General features: G+C 33.2%; 1 protein-coding gene across 1 annotated transcript in view; it reads right to left on the reverse strand.

Annotated features, from left to right (window-relative positions):
- LOC115217964 (opioid-binding protein/cell adhesion molecule homolog) overlaps positions 1 to 22,500 on the reverse strand; it is a 304,039-nt gene that overhangs the window by 17,520 nt on the left and 264,019 nt on the right. Inside the window, exons 7-9 of the mRNA XM_029787692.2 lie at positions 11,843 to 11,992; positions 6,029 to 6,124; positions 1,273 to 1,401 (exon numbers count right to left, since the gene is read on the reverse strand). Coding sequence (XP_029643552.1) covers positions 1,273 to 1,401; positions 6,029 to 6,124; positions 11,843 to 11,992 — 375 coding nt within the window. The remainder of the gene's footprint in view (positions 1 to 1,272; positions 1,402 to 6,028; positions 6,125 to 11,842; positions 11,993 to 22,500) is intronic.

Below are 22,500 nucleotides of genomic sequence, written 5' to 3' on the forward strand. Positions count from 1 at the left end.
TACGTTCTCGTGTGGAGACAGTAATTGCTCAAAAAGGCGACCATATTGGGTGATGAATGCTTTTGCATTAATAAATGTCACACTAAAATATTATGTGTCTACTACCACTATTTCAATATCTATAACCAATTTTATTCATCGTAAAAATTGTCTCAACTTACCAGACACTATATATATATATATATATATATATATATATATATATATAATATATATATGGGTGGTGTGTGTGTGTGTGTGTATGTGTGTGTGCTGATCGTTCATAGGTCATTCGACGGACGAGACCATCTCACACACACACACACACACACACACACACGCACACACACATATATATATAATATATATATATATTTATATACAATCAAAATAAGCAACAAGGATATCCAGAGGTAATGCAGTACGATCGTGTCATGCAACTCCATTTAATTGAACAATGCAAACATTACATCAAATTAATTTGTAGGTTGCTCTACAATTTAATTTGATGCAATGTTTGCATTTGAATTAAATGGAGTCGCATGAAACGATCGTACTGCATTACCTCTGGATATCCGTGTTGCTTATTTTTAGTATAATCACCTTATTTTAAATGTATGGATAATACCAGACTAAATTCTGGTGCCTCAACTTCAGTACCACATACATTGCTGGACCCACATACATACACACACAGATATATATATATATATATATATATATATATATATATATATATATATAATATATATATATATATATATATATAATATATATATATATATATATATATATATATATATTGATAAATAAAACACATGCATATTATATATACATATATGTACGTACCTACATCTACATGTATATATACACGCATATATGAGTACAGGACACCAAAAAAACGTCGAACACAATGAGAAACGAAAACATAGACACAAACCCAAGGAACTGGACATTTTTCTTAAACAACAAAAAAATAGAGTACAGGACAAATAACACAAGGAAAAAAAACCCTTCTTCAGTCGCCATGGTTTCATCTACTTTACGTTTCGAAGGTGAAGGCGAGACGTATCTTCAACAGAAACTTTCCTTCCTGCGAAAATTTAAGATCTTTTTGCCGAGGGGTAAAAATGGTAACAAAAACAGGACAGTAACGACAGTACAAAATATAAGCAGTAAAAGACAGGACAAGGAAAATAACAAGACAAGAAGGGCTGTTAAGCCGAACGAAAAAAAGATATATATATATATACGTATATATAGTACAACAGTACAGTATAGTATACTACTTACATAAAACTTTAACTGCAATTTTTCGGTAGGAATTCGGTGGGACACCATTTGAAGCTTCACAGGTATATATATCATCGCAGTAACGCGTCACGTTGTGAATGATAAGCACTTCTCCTGGCGGTCCAACCTCTGCAACAAAACACAATCAATTTTATTTTAAAGCGGTGGAAATACAATGCTTCACATATAAATATATACATCATTAATATTGACAAGGTTTAGTTTGGAAAATTCGTTTTATAAAAAGCCCTATTTCTATTATTTTCCTTTGGCTCGGTTTTATTCGGTCTTGGACCTGTTATTGTATCATCATCGATATTATTATTATTATTATTATTAATATTATTATTATTATTATTATTATTATTATTACTATTATTATTATTTTTTATTTATTTATTTATTTATTTTTTTATTATTATTATTATTATTATTATTAGTAGTAGTAGTAGTAGTAGTAGTAGTAGTAGTTGTAGTAGTAGAAGTAGTAGTAGTGGTGGTAGTATTATTACCATCATCAACCTTACTACTACTACTACTGCTGCAACTACTACTGCTACTACTTCTGCTACTACTACTACAACTACAACTATAACTATAATTTTTCCTTTTCTTCTTATCATTACTATTATTATCACTAGTGTTGTTGTTATTATTATTATTATTATTATTATTATTATTATTATTATTATTATTATTATTAATATTATTATTATTTCTGAGTTGAAATTCCGCCGAGGTGCAGTTTGCTTTTCATCCTTTCAGGGTTGATATATTAAGTACGAGCGAAACATTTGGTTCGATGTACTCGACTAGTCCTCTCCACCTTAAATTTAAAACCTTGCACCATTAGTAAGATAGATTATCATTATTACTACTATTATTACTACTATTACCATTTTTAGTTGTAGTAGTAGTTCGATCACTATTCTCACTTATCATTATTATGCAAATGTTTATACGATAATCTAAGTAACAAAGACATAATCAGACTAGAGCACTTGTAGAATACTTGATGTCATTTTGATGTCAATCTGCAAAAGTGTTTCACTTGCAATTTTTTCTGCTACCTTAGTAACGTCTTGTGCATTTTAACATTTAAGCCAATTCCAAAAGGGACAATTTTCACTTACTGCTCTCCAAATGCTTGATCTTTCCGAGTGACCCATATACTTTAAAATTTGCTTGGCTTTCTTGATATCTACTTTATTATTATTATTATTATTATTATTATATTATTATTATTATTATATTATTATAATTATTATTATTATTATTATTACTATTATTATTATTATTATTAGTATTATCATTATTATTATCATTATTATTGTCATTATTATTATTATTATCATCATCGTTATAATTATCATCATTATTATCATTATTACCATTATTATTATTATTATTATTATTATTATTATTATATTATTATTATTATTATTATTATTATTATTATTATTATTATTCTGTGTTGCAATCTGGTTCACTTACTTTGATAGTATGTTTAATCCCTATGGAGATATCTCCTATCACTCACATAGGCAGCCTTAGTTTCATATAGAGAAATCCTTTAAAGTTGCTTCAAATCCAGAAATCTCGTTAACATCCACAACACAACCATGCTTGTGTTTATACTGTTTTTGAGCTACCTACTGCACTCACTTTGGAGTTTTGGCCGAAGCATTAGAGAGTCGAACAAAACAACTGTTGGCATTCATTCTAGTTCTTTACGTTTTGCATACAAGTAATGCTTAAGATTCTTATAGACTATAGTACCACGTTAGTCTTTCACTCCCAATTAGGATAAAATCTCTGGACCCATCAACCAATACAGAAAAGTTAAATCAAACCTCATAATATCTCATATTTCCAAATTATGTATTTTTTCTACACAGAAGTCCGTCTGAGGTATTTAATCTGCAAAATTACGCGTCAAAGAATTCTCGGCCTTACCAACTCTTATTTTTTTGTTTATATCAAGAAAGCCTTCGAAGATGTTTTCAATTGCGACACCTACGTTAATATTCTCAAAACAACCTCCGTTGCACCTTCATATTTCAGCACGGAAATTTCATTGAATCAATTATTTGCGTTTTGTCGAAAGCGCTCTGCTACAGGGTTTAAATCGCTGAAAATGTGTTTCTCTCAAATTGAATGACGTATCAGAATGTGTGAATATTATTTATCGGTAGTTTTTAACGACAAAACACGAGAGTTCCTCTTTAAAGTCCACTACATAAAACATATCACTCACACTTATAACAAACCACATAATCATGCAAAAAGAAACCAAAAAAAACTTCGTAAACTTTTATACTCGCAACAGCTTTAATAACCAAATCCCACGCATTTCAAAGAAGCAATCTTTCAGTGCACCCTTCTTAGTCATAAACAACATGCCAGAAAGCGCTCAAATCATTAAAACAATATATTGCCGAAATCCGAATAATTCTGCTGATGGCGTCATGTTTATACATGTAGATACATTTATGAGTGTGATAGTGTACGTGGGTTTGATCTGTGTTTGTGTGCTGGTGTGTGCGTGTATGTATGTGTGCGTGTATTTGTTTTAAGTGTGAAACCATATACGCCTATCTCTGTACGTATGTGTTTATATAGATATATGTTTGTATTGGTACAGATGTATGAATGGACACATATATATTGTGAACTGAGATTTTTTATTGTAAGTGAATTCGAAGTCACGATTATCTCTATTTCACAAAATCAACACATCAACGTGACAGATACTCTGCTTATTTCGTGTGAGTATATATATATATATATATATATATATATATAGTGGATGGTCACAGCTTAGTGGTTAGCGTGTTGCACTCACGATTGCGAGATCGTGGGTTCGTTTCCCAGACAGGGCGTTGCATTTTGGTCTTGAGCGAAGCACATCATTTCACGTTGCTCTGCGAACATTTCGTAATCTGACATGTGGCACCCAATGCACATGTATAGGTAATGTAGATTTGGAGGGAGTGAGCTTATGTCTACACAAACATTTGATCACTATAAACAAATCTTCTGTGTGGCTGCTTGATAAGAGATTGTCGAACTCTCATACTTCATCTAACGAGGGGAGAGTTCGTTATATGTGTGTGTGTGTATACGTACATGTATGTATGCGTTTGTGTGTGTATGTATCTATGCATGTATGCACTTAAGAATAGGATTCTTATTGGGTAATAAAATTTCATTTCTTTCTGATCCTTTACATATTAAATTTAATCTCAAAAATGATATATCGTTGATTGTCAAAATGTCATAAATGAAGATGATATAATGTATCCATCACACACACAGTGTAAGGTTCTGTCCCCGTCAGTCACTTTTAACCGTACTGTTACATCTGATCCTTTGGTCAATGAAGTAATATAGATATTATATCATTACAAATCTGTCTTCGTCTTGTTATCTGATGTCCAGTGACCCCATATATGTTGGGTTTTTCAAAATAGCATTATGAGTGTGTCCAAAAACCTATTACGAATATTGTGGATAAAATTTTTGTTCCTTTTTATGTTAAATCGAATTCCATATAGCGAACTCACGTGCCTCATTGGAAATTACTCTTCGAAGTTTATTATATAAGTTCATCATAATACGTCTGTTATCATTCTTTTTACAGTTATATCTCCAACACAAAATATAAGAAACGCATGCGTATAGTGTAAGATTATCCTGCTTATGAACTCGCCAAAAGTATTACATAAGATCCAATACACAAAGAAACAACTCTGGCAATTTCTATCCAATGAACAATCACAAAGTTTATATTTTCAAATTTTGTAGATGATCTTTTTGCAGGTATTGTAAATCTCAATAAATATTCAGAATATATTGCGTTGGAGGTAATATATAATATTTTATACGTTACGACTAGAGCGGTCTTTTTATTCATATATATTTAACCTCGATATCTTCCTTTTTTACTAAACTGCGGAACATCTCGAAATTGTGAACACATTCGTCAGGTGTGATTTGATTTGCATACGGGTCAGCATTTCATCAGAATATTGCAATTCATAGATCACGATTGTAGATCAAAGGCTTGTTATTTTGAGACGTCAGGAATTGAAAAGCTTTCTCAAGTACATGTTTTGTATATTAACTTCAAATTTAGAATCATGACCGATTTTCATTAAAATAGTCTTCATGTACATCAAAAATCTTTGTTTACCACCACCGTTGATTACACATTCAAGTGTAATTTCACCATTGCAAGAAACTCCACCGTTCATACGAATATAAAGTACAGAACCATTGAGCTGAAATGTCTGGGCTTCCGAATATTTGGTCTATGTTTCACACGACAATTCTCTGTTGTTCCTTTGATTTTTCTTTGTCGGTCGAACAGCAAGATATCATATCTTGAGGCTCATATTATGCATCAAAATGTGCTATGATTTCCACACTACTTGGTGATGGGGAAAAATGTATGTAGCGTTAAAATAGAGACATCGGACTGAGGGGTTTCGTCAAACAAAAGTGTGATTCAATTTGGATGTTAAATGGGATGACTGTTAAAATAATGAAGTAGTGGCAAAGACAAAAACCATGAGAATCCAAACCATCATTGAAAAATATGAAGCCGATGGTTGAGACATGCAAAGTGATTGCCAGAGAACGCCTAATGAGATCCTGTACTCTGAGCTTGCAGACGGTCATCGGCCAATGGGTGCACCTAAGATATGCTTCTCTGACTCGATCAAGAAGACCATGCCATTGATCAACATCCTACCTGTCAACTGGGAATATGTCGAAGAAGACCGTAAGTACTGGACGCGAGTATGCGTAGAAGGAGCGGTTACAGCAGACTTTGTTCCATACCAGCAGGCTGAAGAAAAAAGAACCAGAAGGAAGGTAAGAGCACGGCAGCGACTTCTTGGAGAGTTACCGTCTCTGCAGCTTCGGTGCAGGTTCTGTGAACAAAAGTTCATCTCAAGCATCGGAAGGTACAACCGTGAAAAATGGAAGCATTACTAAGAATGATAAATAAGCGAGGAAGAGAATAACCTTTAAAATATACTCGACTTCGAGATAATGCCAAAGAAGAATAAGAAAAAGAAGATATTATATGAGTGTAAGAATACAAAATGTTCATTGATACCTGAAATTATTTCCTGGTAATTCGTTATGTAGTAATAGGGCACCTATTAGACATCATTTTACAAGTAAAACAAATCTCATTAACACAATTGTGAGTGAGTACGTGCGCATTTGTGGGTGTGTGCCAATGTCCATACATGTACGTGTGTGTTAGGGTATGTGTGCCGTGTATGCGTGAATAATTGTCTGTATGCGTATATATATATATACAAATATATATACATATATATATATATATATATATATAGAGAGAGAGAGAGAGAGAGACTTGAATATATATGATGCACATGTGCCTATGTCTGTGTTTCTTTGTGTATCAATATATATATAAATATGTGTGTTAATACTTATGTCTTTGAGTATATGTGTTTCTGCGAGCAATTAAGCGTACTAAATATTCCGTCATCTTAAGCTATCTTCTGACAGACAATATTTCTCTTTGATTAATTACTTCTTTTTAACTTTGCTTCATACAATTAGTTCTAAGAAGTTTAGCATTTATGTGTGTTTTTCTTCATGATTTGCTTCCTTTTCATTTCTCTTTTTCCCCTTCCCTATCTTTTGCCATCAGCAAACAATTCGTTTGTCTTGGGAAACGTGTACGACATTGTTCGTTTACATAGTATTCTTGGTTCGCACCATGTAAAACAAGCAGTTTTTCTGTTTGCATTGCTGTTTAATTAAAGCTTCTGACTCAACAAGGCAACTTAAATAAATAGTAGTTAGAATGTGTTGTTGTGTAATGTTCTTTCTTCCATCGTGTTTCTCTTCGGTAAACTGACGATATCTGCATAGTTACGAAAATCTTCTTGTATCGTCTTCGCTCTTACTTTGAATAATAGCATCGGAATTTATCTTTTAAAACTTTCTGCCTATCATGTTGTTTACTTTAAGTGGGTCGATCGGTCTGCATCTCTTTAAATAAAGATTATTTTAGATGACTTTTCTGGATGGTGACGGAGGAGAGGAATCATGCAGTTAAATTTTCTGTTTCCCACGTAATTTTATCTCCAAGAACAGCCAACGATGTTTATTCAAGAATTTCTTCTTGTAATACAATTTTCTCATGAAACCATAATAGATACCAAATGCTGGTAAACCTTCAGCAAAGATTGAATTTGGTATAAGATTTCGAAATTTAATCAAGACAATGAATCGTTTATTTATTTCTTTTTCGAAGAATTTCATGACAAACATTTACACGGAATGCGAGAAAGTTGCTAACATCGATTATTGCATATTACCATTATTATCAAAATATGACAGTGAAGAGTTAGAAGTTATGTCCCCAAAACTTCAGTGAAGAGTTAGAAATAGCAACCACATCTCCATCATCATAAAACACGCTATATTATTTAAGTATTAATAAACAAAAATATTGACGAAAGCATTCATAAATCAATTGGTTCTGAATATAAAATGGAGGGGCAGAACAACAACTCATCTATCAGAAATAAATTCGATTAGAGGCCGTCATGTATAACTTTCAAGTTGGACAACAAACATGTCGTGAAGATAGGATTAGCAAATTCATCATATAAAAAAAATTGTATTTAAAATATAAAGAAAAAATCCAAAATTTCTTATGTAATTGCTTATGAAACATTCATATACACAACGTTACGTTACGACAACGTATATACTGTTTCGTAAACATAGAGTAAACATATGTATATGATGACGCAAATTCAGATGAACATATGTAGTCATACACACACTCAACACATACACATTCACCTATACACACATAAACACATGTACATACATATACAGAAGCACATATGCATGCAGTACGTATGTATGTACGTATGTATGTATGTATGCATGTATGTATGTATGTATATATGTGTATATATATATATATATATATATATATATATGCATGTATGTGTGTATATGTATGTATGTGTTTGTGTTTTCTTCAGCTTTAAATTATTCGAAATATGCAAAGATCCATCATTGGGATGTAGCTAAAAATAATAAATTCACATTTTGAACTTCGGAAAAGTTTTGCCTTTTGTGTGTTTGAATGTATGCATACATGCATACCTGTATGTATGTATATATGCATGTATATATGTATGTGCATGTATATCGGTGTGTATGTATGTGTATACCTATGTGTATATATGTATGAATGTGTGTGCATGTATGTGCATGTATGTAAGTTTGTGTGTGTACGTTATTAATGCCAGAAGCAACATTAGTTCAAATCAGCAATCTATATATCACACCTAAAAGCAGATATGCAGAGACAGCGTTGAAAGACTTCCATACTGCGACATACGTCTCACAATATAAATGGTTTTACACGAATAATATTTCGTCTGTTGCTAATGTATTTCAGGGTATATGGATGTGAAGGCTTTTAATAAAATAGCTACTCTTAGTGCGATATACAGATTACTTTCATATACATAGATACATGTATATATATATATATATATATATTATATATATATATATATATATATATATATATGTGTGTGTGTGTGTGTGTGTGTATATGCAAGTGTGTGTTGCTCTCTACATTTCATGCGCACCTTGAAAGTAATGAAGAACCGAGATAACCGAGGAACGGCCATGAAGTTTATGTGACTGCGTAACTCCAAGCCAACGTTAATAAAAAAAGATATTGTTAATCTGGCAATGTCCAATTATTATCACTGTTTATGGATATATTTTGTAATTTACCATATTGATTCCAAAGATTGTATGACGCCACTTGTGCAAAACTTGTCTGCTACCTCTAGCTTTTCATGTGAACGCTTCAGGAGTTTCTCCATGGCTCTTGTTCATTCGTTATCTAAATCCTAATTGTATTGCTTCTAATCCTTAGTATAAATCACATAATCTAACTAACTCTTTCACAAATTCTCAGTGTTCTCTCTACTTCAAGACAGAATTAATCCCATAATGCAACACCCTATACCGAAGGACTACGTATAGGGAATAAACATACCAAGCCTATTCTTCCCAGTATTTAAACTCAGATGAGCGGATTAACTACGCATGTTTAAACTAATACCAATTGCGCCTACCTAACAAATGATCTTAAAATATACGCACAACCGAAGACTTGAGTCTGCCATTAAATCTGAAACCTCAGAGTCGAAATTGGTTACAAATACCCGTTTTTCCCCATCAAAACTAGATAATGAACTTACAGTCAATAATGTATAACTTTACTTGAATCCATAAGTCTTTTAAACCTTAAACTAAGATTTATGGGAATATTAATTAAGTGCAAGGCAAAACAATTAAGCAGCAACCGGGTCAGTTTCAAGTATTCAGTTACATATTTCTAACATCTATGACCAGATCAGATCACAACCTTTGATAAACTATCAGTCTAGGCCACCGACATTCTTTCTACAAAATTTTCTTTTACATTTCAGAAGTGCGTGTTTACAATATAAAATTACGGGGTTGTAACAGTGAGAATTTTTATCACTTAATTCTGAAGTTCCTGTTACACAACGAGTATTCAAAAAACACGTGATATAGAAGAAAATTATATTTAGGTTCAAATCTCTTCAGGCATCGTGCTCAATTCCAATATTCAAGACTTCGTGCACCCAAAGGAGTATGCTCATAATATACTAATTGTGAAGCGCATAATGTTGGATCAATGAAGACACTGCCCCAAAAATGATGGCGGTTTCCAGCAGTTATTTATTTCCACCCAACTCATTCTTGATATACACATGTTGTTCGAGCTTGCGCTTTTACCAAACGTGTGTTAGCAACACATATTTTTCTGTATACCGAACGGGATAAAGTGATATTTGAATACTATTCATAGCAGGTCAACCCACTCTTATTCCCTCCCTACATTCTGTCACCCTCCATTTTACTTGAAATGATGTCTTGGTAGAAGCATATAATTTACGACTATAATGTGTAGCTTTCATATATCGCTCATTTTAACAGGTTTCATTTACTAATTGTTAATGATTTAAGTATTAAATAATTTCATCTTATATGGATAAGAAGGTACTCTTTATTTAAATTTATATTTTCAGGCGGCGATCTGGCACAATCATTTGTGCATCGGAAAAACTGTTTATCAAAATTTCTTCCAGTTCTTTACGTTCTGAAATCATTTTAAGTAGAGGCCAACTTTGCCTTTCATCCTTTCGGTTTCTGTGAAATAAATACGAGTGGAGCAGTCACTGGTATTCATATTAATTTGCTGACCTTGTGCCAAAATTAGAAAGAATTTATTTAAGTATTCATGGCGTTTTATCCAGTCATGTATTTAAACAGTTAATTCATTATTTATTGAAGTATTAATTTAGTCTAATCAAGCGGGCAATATAAATCATTTATTGGTTTCAGTCATTTGACTGCGTTGAAGGGTATAGTCGAACTATTACGCCCAATGTTTATTTCTATTAATTTTAGTAATTATTCAATCAGAGGTTTGCCGAAATGCTAAACTGCGGAGACATAAGACCAGCAGCGGATGTCAACCGCTTTCCAGGGTTGACCAAAAAAGACACTCATACACAAGAATACATACATAGATATAATGCATGCATACATGCATACATGCATTCATACATATATACATGCACATATATGTAGTATTCTGTTTCGTGATGGTACGTTCAACAAAAATGTACATCATCTGGTGAGAGTTGAATATATTTAATAAACACAATACATGTTTTTATGTTTTACTATATACATACATATATATACATACATACATATATATATATAATATATATATATATATATATATATATATATATATATTATATATATATATATATGTTATGTGATACTATATATATATTTATGTGTTACTATATATATATTAAATATATATCATATATATACATACACAAATATATATCCATACGCGCATACATGCATACAAACACACACATATATATATATATATATGCATATATACATACATATGTATATATGGACAGCGGGTAATATTTTATATGTTGTCATCTCTTAAACTTCCTTTGCATCTATTCAATCACATGTAATAAATTGATTTCAAATTTCGGCACAATGGTATCAAATCCGTGGGTGGGGCTAAGTCGATTACATCGACCCCCCAATGCTCAACTTAGTAGTTATGTTATCGACCCAGAAAATTGAAAGGTTAAGGCGGAACAGGAACTCAGAATGTAAAAGCGGTCAATATGGCGTCAGGCATTTTGCTGAGCGTGATAACATTTCTCCCTTAACTAAATGTATTAATATTGACGTCAACCCACGAACAATTACATAGTTTATATTACAAATAAGCTTACACTTATATGCGTGGTTGTCAAAATGTCTTCTGGTTTTCTGTCTATTACTTTGCAAATCAAAAGTTTTAAATCCTTAAGATTAATAATAATAATAATGATACTGGCAACAAACATGGATATCAAACTCATCGTATGTCTATATATATTATTTGTGTTTAAATACTTACGTTCTTTTACACCACCTTCATGTCTTTTTTGTCGGTACCAAGTGACAGTTGGCTGAGGTATTCCTGTTACATTGCAAACTAAACTAACTGTTTCCCCTTCTCTTACGTTCGTATCTACGCTTGATAAGTGATCAATGATTTTCGGCGGCACTGAAAGTAGAAGAAAGAAAATTGAATAATGTTATTTTTTTCTGATTATCTGAAGGTAGTTTGTAGTTACATTTATTAAACTGAAAACGAAGAAAATACAATTCATCAAGAAGTTTTGAAAAAGAATGATATTTGGTTGAAAATGTCACTCAATTGTTGTATGGTTTTATTTCCATATCAAAGCTAGAATCCATGTATATGAAGGTGAATATCAATGACAAAAAGTGTATCTGTGTTTGTCTCAGAACATGAATCTTAGAATAGAATTCAATATGAAATCGTTCGGGACTATTAAATACTGTCCTTTCTCACCAGCAGTTTCTTTACAGGACAAATGGAGTTGTAATTTCTGTTATCGAGTGAGCCTAGGCAGTAAAGTCCTTCCGTTTCCGTCCCCATATAAATGCTTCGGTTTCGTGTCTGGGGATAGTACTTTTTTCTTCAGATCTAAATCATCTTATTTGGCGTAGTTATGGCTGAGTGATTCGTGTCAGTTTCATGGATGTTGAATTCAGTGCCAATGTGTGTCCGCACAAAATCCATAATATTATAGTGGATATAAAATTGAATTTATAAATTAAGATAAAGGATTTTCTCATGACAAAAAAATTCTGTACGGTAGATTTGGCAAAGACGTGTTTTGTAACTTACGAGCAATGTGCATGCATTCCACTATTATAATGCACAAAAATAATGAATGAAATCTTAAAAAAGATAAAATAATGTGAAATTATTTACTTGGACGAATCTCTTATACATGAAAGAAATATATGAGTGTTTTCAACATTCATTATCATCATCATCTGTAATAAATTACCTAAATGAAAGCTGGAAGTATACAAAACAGTTCTTTTCCTTTTTTGAATGTTCGGGAAATTAAAGGTGAAAAAATTATTTATTTATCGGGCAGAAACATGGCCCAAATTTTAAAATTCTTTAGCAGGTGCATATGAACCTGAGCTCTTAAGCTCGAAGTAAGATTAAGTTTAACAGCTACAAACAAAAATAGATCTTCAGCCGGGATTCCACAGTGTGTTCTCTGCCAAATTTAAATCACAATACTTCGCTATGTTAGGACTTATGTTGAACGCAGAAACGTAGTGTTGAGTTCAGCTTCCATGCTGTAAGACTCGGCTATTATTGCCCCATAAAATTAATTGTATGTGAAAAGAAACAGCGTTTCCATATGCGAATGTAGTATATTTATGTGGGAAAGTAAATAGAAAGTTTATACTCCCAAGGACTACCTGATAACAACAAAAATTTCCTGTAAAATGGCCGTTGGTGAGAATTGAAATTATACGCCCGATTGACACTCTGCCAACTCACTATTGATTTGTACTTTAGATACAAAATCCAAATTTATAGAGGCTCTATTGTTAGTTATATAGTTTTCTAAATGACTTTAGCGAGGCAAAGTATATAAATACCTTTCAGACAACAATCAAAACACAAGAACAAAACTCAGTCCGAAGGGAAGTAACTTCCGACTTCATAATGCTGTCTAATACTTTTTTTGAAAAGTATTGTTTATCCTAATAGCTGCCGGCTAATGAATACAGAGTAGATTAAAGCAAGAAGGTTTATGCGGTTTATTTTATGGTAGGTCTCAAAGCAATTAACCTTTTTTGCGAGAGAATTACTTTCTATCACATACTGTCTTCCTTATCTCACGCACATAGTTACACACTACTTTATTATACATTTTAAATGTGTGTGAATGTATGATTCATTCCCTGTATTTCTTCACCAAAGGTACACAATTTAGCTCTATACTCCAACATATCTTAATTCATTTCAAAATACACACTATATATGAGTGCACTCACATACAAAACACTTTCCAAAGTACATATAGTAGTAAAAAAAATATAGCATAATTGTGACCCACTGAAACTTCATCATTACTTTCCACTAGTAAGAAAGAATGAAACGACATTTTTATCTCTTGGAAACTATTATTGATAAAATAAAATAACATCGACGATTGAAATAAATTGTTCGCGCAATGAATGAATATTTTATTTGTTTACCGCTTAGAAAGATTTACCATGTAATTTCAAATGTCATGGTTCAGAAATAAGGAATTGAAATAGGTTTGAGAATTCCATTTCTATAAAGATTATATTTTTCAAAGCATTCTGTATTGTATTTTATTGTATTCCAAAGTATTCTGTAGTGTATTTATTTCTTATTTATATCAAAAGTTATTAAGACTATCTGTTGAGAGAATTATGCAATGCGATTTTTTAAAAATAGGTAAGGATATCAAATGAACTAACACCAAACTAAATCCATGTTCACTTCCCATACGCCTTCAATGTAATAAGGTACTTAATACGCATCTTTCTACCTATTGACGCCATTTATGTAAAATTTCAGTTCTAATTGATGATTTCATCGAGAGGCAATCTACGTCATCTATTACAGGTTTGGTAAAACTGACTTCAGTTTTATCCTTGAATTTAGCACAACGTCTTTAATAGAGAATGTGTATTTTATACTAAACTTCCAATAAGGTTTTCGTTGGTTCCAAACAGCCTTAAACCATTCCTAAATCTAAGACGACTGAATGAGAATATTCTTAGATGTTCTACTTAGATGTTCATAGCATAATTGACAAATGACAACATAAAGAGCTAATGATATCTTGAATATCATAAAATATAAATCACAAAACGTACAATGATGAACAGAAATCATGCTACTATTAAGATAAAATTCGGATAAAAATTACAGGAACTGTAAATTCCATTTTGTATCGTATAACTTCCCTTTTACTTTCTGCTCATAAACATCCCGAAGCTCGCTATTAACTAGACAGGCGAATGAAATTCTACAGTTGTAAAACATTAACGTACATTTGTTAGTAATTTTGTCTTATTTTTCCTTCTTTCTCTCCAAAATAATACTATAATTTGCTTCAAGCATTTATGAAGATAGAAGTTATAGATTGCAACAAAGATAGAGTTTGACAATTAAAAAGGAAATATAAAAATACAAAATATTTAAGATACTAGGATGTCACTGGAGCCATATTAATACTAATTAAGTATGCCTAAGTTAATATTTCAATACATCCCAATGCCTTAAAATTGATTCTTAATGCGCCAAATATATTGCTTTCAATATCCATGTTACCAAACATACACTATATCTATCTATATATCTATCTATCTATCTATCTATCTATCTATCTATCTATCTATCTATCTATCTATCTATCTATCTATCTATCTATCTATCTGTCTATCTATCTGTCTGTCTATCTCTCTGTCTATCTATCTATCTATCTATCTAACTACCAATCTGTATTTTATCTATCTATATCTTTCTCTCTGTTTCCATCTCGCTCTCGCTTTATATATATATATATATATATATATATATAAATATACATACACCTACGTATCCAAATGTCATTAGTCGTAGCATTTATTTACATTTAGAGTCAGTTGGAGTATATATTCATCCGGGGTAGACATTCCCATATACATTTCTGGAAGGTTTTACACAAACGGTTAACAATGGTATATAACAATATTAATTATAGCTATTGGCTGAAAAACATCAAAAATAACTTTTATTTAGTTCTGTCCCTGCATTCAATAACTTCAAATGCAGATGGCTTTGAATTAGCATATTCATCTTTCCAGTTCGCAGCTGTAAAATCAAAATGCTTTAAATGCAATGCATTTAACCGGTCCACAAAATATATATGTCTTACAATCATATTTAATAATATTTACCAGAACCACTCTTTTTTCGACTATGAATCTTATTTATTTTATTAATTCTTTTACTTGTCTCAGTGGTTTGACTGCAGACCAACTGTAGCACCGCTTTTAGACGAACAATTCGACGCCAAAACTTATTTTTGTAAGCGTAGTACTTATTCTATCGGACTCTTGTGCCGAACCGCTAAGTTACGGGGACGTAAATTACGGTTGTCAAGCGATGTTGAAGGAGCAAACACAGACACACAAATACATACATATTCATAGTTGAAATTTATCGAGAAACAAAAAACGAAGACAGATGTATGAACAACAACCATGTGTATTAGTTTGACGCTAGAGAAAAATGAAAAGGTCTTTTACGTTTACAGCCTACGCTCTTTAACAGAAAGAAATAAGAGAAAATAAACGCAGAGAGAGTGAATAGAAAATTGTAGATTTCAACGGTCCAGCATAGCAAATTCACACACAGACACACACACACATACATATATACGATGGGCTTCTTTCAGCTTTCGTCTACTGCAGGCTTTGGTCGGCCCGAGACTATAGTGGAAGACACTTGCCCAAGGTGCTACGTAGTGGGGACTGAACCCGGAACCATGTGGTTGGGAAACAAGCTTCTTATCACACAGCCACTCTTGCGCTTACACAGCAGCTTATATTTATGTATTGAACACATGTTCCATATTTCCGAAAAAAAAATTACGATGCTGGAGTACTGCCTTTAGACGAACAAATCGACACCTAAACTTATTTTTGTAAGCCTAGTACTTATTCTATCGGACTCGTTTGTCGAACCGCTAAGTTACGATGTAATCGATTTTCCCACTCACCTACAATGGCCGTCCATGTGCCAGCCATTTGAATCGAATATTTACCTTCATATCACCTTTTGTTCGTTTCCCTTCCTTTCATCCCTGTTAGCTTTCTTCTTCCGGAACATTCATATATTACTAAACTTGATTTTAACTAGGATCATGTGTTTCTCATCTATGTGGAAGAAAAGTATTATCCGCTGTGAGACTATATAATCTATATTTCATTTTAGACTTGCTTCTGATAAATGAATTGAATTATTTAAATACAGAATAAGAATGAAGTGAAATTCCGACTTATTTTTGTTGTGTAGCCCTCACTGCAGAAGATGGAGAAATTGAAAGTTATCCGCCTTGAGTTGGGTCACAGCAGCGCTTTGTCAGCAAACGCGGACAATATTCTTAAGTAAGGATGAAGTGAAATTTCGACTTTTTTTTGTTGTGGATCCTTTATTGTGGAAGATGGAGAAATTGAATGTTATCCGCTTTGAGTTGGGTCACAGCAGATCTTTGCCCGCAAACGCCGACAACAACCATGTCAGAGTGTCACATACCTCGGATTTATAAGTGAGTAACCCAATACTAATTTAAAGCTAGGTAGGTACATAAGAAGAAATAAACCAAGACAGGTAGGTGAGCGTACAACCAAGTACTTGTTGAAGTAAATCCATGCTGGCCAGAAGTGATTCCTGTCACTGCAGTGTACAAAAATGAAAGCCTCGATGTTTAAGTTGGACCAGACCTCCAGGCAGATAGCAGCTTTGAACATTATCGCAGGTATCATTCACATTTCTAGTCGATCGTTTCATCATGTTGCATAAAAAAATAAAAAGATGTTTGGACAACGTAAATCCTAAATATTTCAGCGTAATTTCGTCGAATAATTTCGTAAACGACAGGACATCTTGATTGGGACAATAAAGTCTTACACAGATATTGACAACTGACGTATTAGTAAATGTTGTAAGCTGTTCGTGATGAGGTTTTACAAGCTTAAATACTAACTCAGTTATTCTACTTTATTCGATGTATTACGATGGATTTTCTATAATCAGTTAGACACCGGATATTTACTAGGATTTACGCTGTCTTTACTTTTATTATAACCTATATCATTCTATGGTATAAATGACTATATATTTGAATGTATATGTATGTGCTTGCAGTGCGTGTATGTGTGTGTGTATTTTTTTTACTTGTTTCAGTCATTTGATTGTGGCCATGCTGGAGCACCACCTTTAACCGAGCAACTCGACCCCGGAACTTATTCTTTGTAAGCCCAGCACTTATTCTTTCGGTCACTTTTGCCGAACCGCTAAGTGACGGGGACATAAACACACCAGCATCGGTTGTCAAGCAATGCTAGGGGGACAAACACAGACACACAAACACACACATACACATACATACATATATACATATATACGACGGGCTTCTTTCAGTTTCCGTCTACCAAATCCACTCACAAGGCTTTGGTCGGCCCGAGGTTATAGTAGGTGCCACGCAGTGGGAGTGAACCCGGAACCATGTGGTTGGTAAACAAGCTACTTACCACACAGCCACTCCTGCGCCTATGTATGTATGTATTTATGTATCTATCTACATATCTATGTATCTACTTATGTATTTTCGTCAACATTTTACACAATTACCTCATCATACAAGCAAGGTAACGATTTGGCAGGAGCGTTAGAGAGTTCACGTCATGTGTTTTATTTCAAACACTATTATTTCAAACTACACAAAAATCAGCTGCGCACTTCATTTTTAGACATGAGTAACAGTCTAGTAATGAGGTCGCTTGTCCTTTATCTTCTTTTCCCTTCAAAGGGATTTTTGTCAAATATAAGCATATTCATTTCCATTCATGGATACCGGGCTTTGATAGTATTAGGTACATAAGAAGGTTTTTAGCAAATGCGGAGGAGAGTGTAAGACAGCTACACATACCCCAATGCTCAACTGGTACTCCTTTTATCGATCCCGATATGATGAAAGGCGAAATTTGACATCGGCGCAGTTTGAACTCTGAACGAAACGACGAACGGAACGCCGCTAATATATAGCCCGGCGTGCCAACGATTCTGCCAACTCTCCACCTTAAATGTTTTTAATATTAAATGTATGTCTGCAGAAGTTGGGATTGATTTTTCCACGACTTTGGCAACCTCAGATTCAAACTTTCAAATTTATATTAAATTTCATTTCAGATTCCATAGAATATGAAATGTTACTGAAATGAATGGAGAGAGATCCTTGGAGAAATAAAGTTTGAACTAATTCAAAAAATAAAGTTTATGAAAAATGAAGTATGGGAATGGACACCATAAAGACAGTTTTAATCCGTTAATACAACTGATTGACTGATTTTATGCATGGGCCTGTCTCTGAAGCGATTTGTATGGTAATGATCAAAATAATAGATTTGTTACGCTACTGATAACTCCATCAGCGCGGTGTTCACAGTGGATAAATCAGATTTTGGAACGGCTCATTTTCTGCTGATTGATATTATTGAAACCAATTTCATTTTATGAAATCAATTAAAGGCCACTGACAAAAAACACACTCAAACACCCACATCCTCCATATATATATATATAATATATATATATATATATGTAAAAAACAAAATGGGACAATAACGCAACACATCCGAACATGTAGGTGATACAAAAGGGGACAACAAAACATCCTGATAAGCGATCCAAAGAAAACAGGATGGGTCGTTCGAAGTTTTCTTTACTCATTCAAGCACCAGATCGCAATTTCGGTTGATTATTCTCGTGATTGCTCTAATCTGGCCAGCCCCAAGAAAAATCTAAGCTAAGTGCATTAGATTCCTTGGAAGGAAGCAGCGAATGTATACAAAATCGAGGACGTAAAAAAAACGGACAATGTTACACAAATATAAATATAATACAAAAACATATGAGTATATAGATACATGTGTATGTGTATTGCGCATTTAGGAAATATAATAAGTATATGTTATATAGCCTAGCATAGTAGATTATATATTTTAGCACTTATATTGATTTATATACGCTATTGACACCATTTATACCCTAAATGTGTATATTGATTGCAAACGTAATCCCACACCATACCACTAGATGGTAATTAGTGACGAAAATAATGTCGTTAAAACTGTGTGCACCACATCGTAACATCAGCAGAATTTAACATATCCCGAACAATTGTGCGTACTTTTCACTTTACGTATTTCACTGCTGTAATGAGTAAAAGTATTCGGTCATCCAAAGTCGAAGAGCCACGGGATAAATTACCTGCATCAACTTGATCTAAAAGCAAGTAGTAATTTTACCTTGTCCTTATTCTTCGTGCACGTTTTGAAAAGTGCAGTTCGATTTTCATTTTTTTTTCAAAATTATAATGGAAGTGACAAAGGGGCATATTTGGCATATTTTTCTTATGAGTTCAATAATGCAACAACGAAATACAAAATGAAGTGAATAGTAATGTATGAGGATCCGATAAAAGCAGATGCCAGTATCAACAGCTGTTCCAGAAATTCCGAGCCGGAAACTTCAGCCTACAAAATGAGCCCTGTTCTGGAAGATCCGTAGAACTTAACTAGGACGTCCTGCAAAGGAACAAGATCTCATCATAACTGTTGAGGAACTAGCAGTGAAGCTTCAATTTGGTCATTCAACCATTTATTGACACCACGTTCTATCGAAAACTCAGCAAATTGGGTCAATGGGTTCTTCACAAACTTTCCGACTATAATCGTGTGTAGAGAGTGAATGTTCTTCTGTGCTGTCACGTCTCACGAATTAATTATTTTTTTTCTTTTTTTGGACCGAATAGATACTGGTAACGTGAAATGGGTCCTCTATCAAGATGTGAAGTGCCGAAGAACTGGGTGGGGAAAGGAAAAAACACCAGCACCCCAGGCTGAAATAAAGTACGAGTCAGGCCGTTGAAGTCAATATAATTGACTTACCACCACCCCTCAGAACTGTTGGCTTTGTACCAAAACTAAAAGAAAACATAAAGGGAAGCATGAGTGGAGTTGCGTAGATTTCTTTCGTAACATATTACACGCGGAATATGTCTATAGGACAAATATGGAAGTGCATCAATCAAATAGGCTTTCCCCATATTCATGACATAATTAGCGCATTAGATTTAAATCGACAAATCGACGCTACTTTTTTTTCTTGAATCGAAAACATTGGCTTCAGATTTTGGCACAAGGCCAGTAATTTTGGTGGAGTGGTTAGGGGGATAACATGTACTCCAGTCTTCAAATGGTTTTTAAATTATCGACCTCGAGAGAATGAATGACAAAGTCGACCTCCGCGGAATTTGATCTAGAAACGTAAAGATGGACGAAGTGCCGCTAAGAAATTTTGTTTGGCGTCCTAACTACTCTGCCAGCTCGTTGCCTTTTTCCGAAACTTATATATCAGCACCAAATATATTCCGAAAATGTTTACAGATATGGAGAGTGGTGGCAGACCTAAATGACTTATTTCACTGTTTGGTACAATCTCATGCCTATAGAGGAGAATATTTGCTACTCTTACAGAAAGTATTACATACACACACATATACACACAAACATACACACACACGTACACACACACACACACACACACACACACACACACATATATATATATATATACATACATACATACAGGTATCTATACATGAACATACACGCACGCGAGAAGGCACACACACACAAACACACACACACACACACACACACATATACATACAGGGGCAAAATTTCATTGGTTGAATAGAATAGAATTCTAAAACAGACATTGAGATCAGATAGTCAGCACAGCTCTGCATGGTGTATTCGAGTTTCCCAGCCCAGAATATTAACAACACTCTCGACACCAGTCTGTGATGGAGATTAACAAAAATCTGATAAGCTTTATATGGAAAACTTGAGATATTAAAGACTGAATTAGATTCTCTAAAACATCAAATAACCTCTGACAGTTAAGTTACGAGAACATATGGTAATATCTTCTGTTTCAAATTATTATTTTACACTGGATTTTGCTGTCGCTTTGTAAGCCACAATATTTTGACATATGTTCAATAAATGTATTTGTTTCAAACTCCTTATTGCATTTTTGATAGTTTATAAACCTGACAGCATATGAGAATTTCTTTCGACAAACTTGGACCTTATCTTTAGGCGACGTCATCGAAATATTTCGATCCGAAGTTTCTCAATAATTCTCTCGTTTTTTTTTTGTTTTTCACAATAAAATCAAACCTGAAATGGCCCCGTGAAATCTTAAGAATATATTTACATCTTCAGTCATACATTTGGCTAGCTCAGTTGTTGGTCTTCGTGAATTAATCTGCCGTTGTCTACTTCAACATTTGAAGTCTTGCGCCAAGCTTAGAAATCAATATTGAAAACAATCTATTGAAGAATAAGACAATGCTTATGTTCGTGAGAAAGTTTACAGAAAGTTTATTGTTTTCTGGATTTATGCTTAACCTTATTCAACTTTAATCAAATGTTATCCATTTTCATGGCCGTCGACTAGTAGATATAATTGCAATTGCTCATTGTCACGAATGCAAACAGCTTATAAGACATAGAACTATTAACTGATGCTAGCGTTTGTCACAAGAAAGCGGAGGAAAAGGAAACTATAAACAATAATGAAATTTAGGTTTCAATGGGTTTTCGTGACAGTTTTTTTCTTCCTTCTTGTTCCTGTATAATGCACCACAATTAAATCATAGCAAGTAATTCTCTTCCACTCGACAATGGATAGGTATTATTTCTTAGTTGTGTAATTTGAATAATATATGTATATATATATATGATACACATACACATATACAGACACGTATATATGTCTATATATATTTATGTGTACAAATTTATATTTGCATCCACGAGTATATATATATATATATTATATATATATATATATATATTATA

The sequence above is a fragment of the Octopus sinensis genome, linkage group LG12 (assembly GCF_006345805.1).
Source record: "Octopus sinensis linkage group LG12, ASM634580v1, whole genome shotgun sequence".
NCBI classification, from domain to species: domain Eukaryota; kingdom Metazoa; phylum Mollusca; class Cephalopoda; order Octopoda; family Octopodidae; genus Octopus; species Octopus sinensis.